Source organism: Sphaeroforma arctica (assembly GCF_001186125.1).
Source record: "Sphaeroforma arctica JP610 unplaced genomic scaffold supercont1.1322, whole genome shotgun sequence".
Taxonomy (NCBI): Eukaryota; class Ichthyosporea; order Ichthyophonida; genus Sphaeroforma; species Sphaeroforma arctica.
Genome location: NW_014039236.1, coordinates 1 through 2,366, shown reverse-complemented (window position 1 = coordinate 2,366; position 2,366 = coordinate 1). Strand labels below are relative to the sequence as shown.

Here is a 2,366-nt window from a genome sequence, read left to right as displayed (position 1 = left end):
GGTACACATGCTGACGTACGACTAAGTGAGTGTATGTCTACGTTCTTGAGCGGTTCTGTATGTGTGTTTGGTGTCTATGAGTTTGCGTAAAGATGCAATCGAACAGGAGCGTTTCAGGCGTGCACGTATGTGTATTAAATAATCAAAAGTAGCTATACGTTTGTGTCCAGGTAGCTATGTGGTAGCACAAGTAAGGTTATGGCTATGAGCTACTTGTCAAGTACAAATACTTATATTAGTAGTAGTGATTGATCATAAGTACATAAAACGTTTGCATCCACGCGGTACAGTCCAAGACTACACAGTGTGAGAGGGGCCCAAACCACAGTGTGACGGCCCGCAGTTATTGTTCTGTGCATGCAACTTATTTATGCTACAAACACGCACCATACTACATACACATCATACCATAAACACACACCATGACATATACACATCATACCATAAACACACACCATGTCATATACACATCGTACCATAAACACATACCATACTACATACACACACCATACCATATACACATCATACCATATGCGCACCATACTATATACACACACCATACTATAAACACACACCATACTATATACACACACCAAGCCATATACACATCATACCATAAACACGCATCATACCATATACACATCATACCATAGACACACATCATACCATATACACATCCCATACCATTCGCTCGTAGTGTGACAGTAGCCGCTGCACAACGCCCTCCCGGTCCACTGTATCGGGGTCAGTGGTGTCCCCAAACACCAACGCCAATCGCCTGAGGAGGAGTGGTAGGTAGGTTGTGGTACAGTTTATAAAACGTTAACCCGAAGATTGATACGGGTATGTTAACGTACGTGTATGAATGTGTATGTGGCTGTGTACGTATGTGTGTCTATGTGTATATATGTATGTGCATATGCGTGTATGCGTGTGTGTATGTATATGTATGTACGTGCATGTATGAATCTGCATGTATGTGTGTGAGTATGAGCGTGTATGTGTATCTGTTTATGCGCTTGCGTCCACAACACGCACACATCATATGGGCAGTCATATCAGAACAACAACACTGTCTCAGTGTACTTACTAGTCGAACAGATACGAAAGTAGGTTCAATGAACCGCTAATTTTAAGTGGTTTAGCTAGCGATCAACGAATAAAAGTATGCACACGGCTGCCTGCCAGGAAAGTGTGCCTATCTGAGAACATCGCAGCCTATGATGACCTGCGAATGCCCACGTGCTCGCCATTCACAATATAGGGGTGTGCATATGCATGCGTGTCTTATCTGTGTGCGTGTTCGTTGACTTCGCAGAGCGCGAGTTTGTGCGGTGCGGCGACTATGGCATTGCGATAGGAAGTGAAACGAGTTGTGGGTCAATCCACAACATACCTCTCGTAAGTTTACAGATAGCACAGTGTGGTCTTGACTGTACTGTATACCAAAATCATATACCGAAAGGTCATGTGCCATACATACATACAAACATACATACATACAAACATATACATATATAAATACGTACATACATACATACATACATACACACACACACACATATATATATATATATATATATATGAGTAACACCACACACACACATATATATATATATATGAGTATACTAACCTCCGCAATGTGCCCGTACTGTGGGGTGTCAACTGTGACCGCAGGAGTGTCGCATCTCTATCCGCCGCGTGCAACTTCTCCGACTTCGCAGCACGCAATGTGAATGGACAATCCACTCCCAATCCTCCCATCTGATTGGCCAAGACAGCCAGGTGGGAGGGCTCACAGATCGCATTGTTGTGACGTAGATCCAGACTTTTGAGTTCCAGCAGGGTGGCCAGGATGTCGAGGTTTAAAGTGTTCATACGCAGCTCGTTAGACTGTAGGAGGGGCGGAGGAGGGTGTGTATAGTGGAGGCTGGTTTGTTGCTGGTTACACGGTGTTTCTCAAGAACACTTAGCCATGTATATAGCCAACTACCAGTAGCCAGGATACCACACTTTCGATGACACATGAATTATTGGAACGCACCCGTGATGGCATGCCTAGAAGTTGACTCGTGCAAACAGTACTGCAATGGGCAGTAGTAAAATCCCATTCAATATACAATGAGTGGGAGAGGTGAGCAAATCATGTGCACAAGGGCGGATGAACGCATCGATTGCGTATACATAAGCGTACGAAACTGCGCACATACTCCTATAGAGGAATACAAAAATGTTCTGTACCATACACTTTACCAGCGGAGCGAAGGCTTCAATAAATGTGCAGGTATACACAGACTCAGGCCAGCAGGAATATGTTTTCATTGCAATTACATACACGAGTATATATTCATATATGTTCAAATATT

General features: G+C 43.5%; 1 protein-coding gene across 1 annotated transcript in view; it reads right to left on the bottom strand.

Annotated features, from left to right (window-relative positions):
* The window catches only part of SARC_10610 (hypothetical protein), an 8,514-nt gene extending 6,620 nt beyond the window's left edge, over positions 1-1,894 (bottom strand). The window contains exons 1-2 of the mRNA XM_014295340.1: positions 1,634-1,894; positions 685-778 (exon numbers count right to left, since the gene is read on the bottom strand). Coding sequence (XP_014150815.1) covers positions 685-778; positions 1,634-1,878 — 339 coding nt within the window. The 5' untranslated portion in view covers positions 1,879-1,894. The remainder of the gene's footprint in view (positions 1-684; positions 779-1,633) is intronic.
* Between the last annotated feature and the right edge of the window lie 472 nt (positions 1,895-2,366).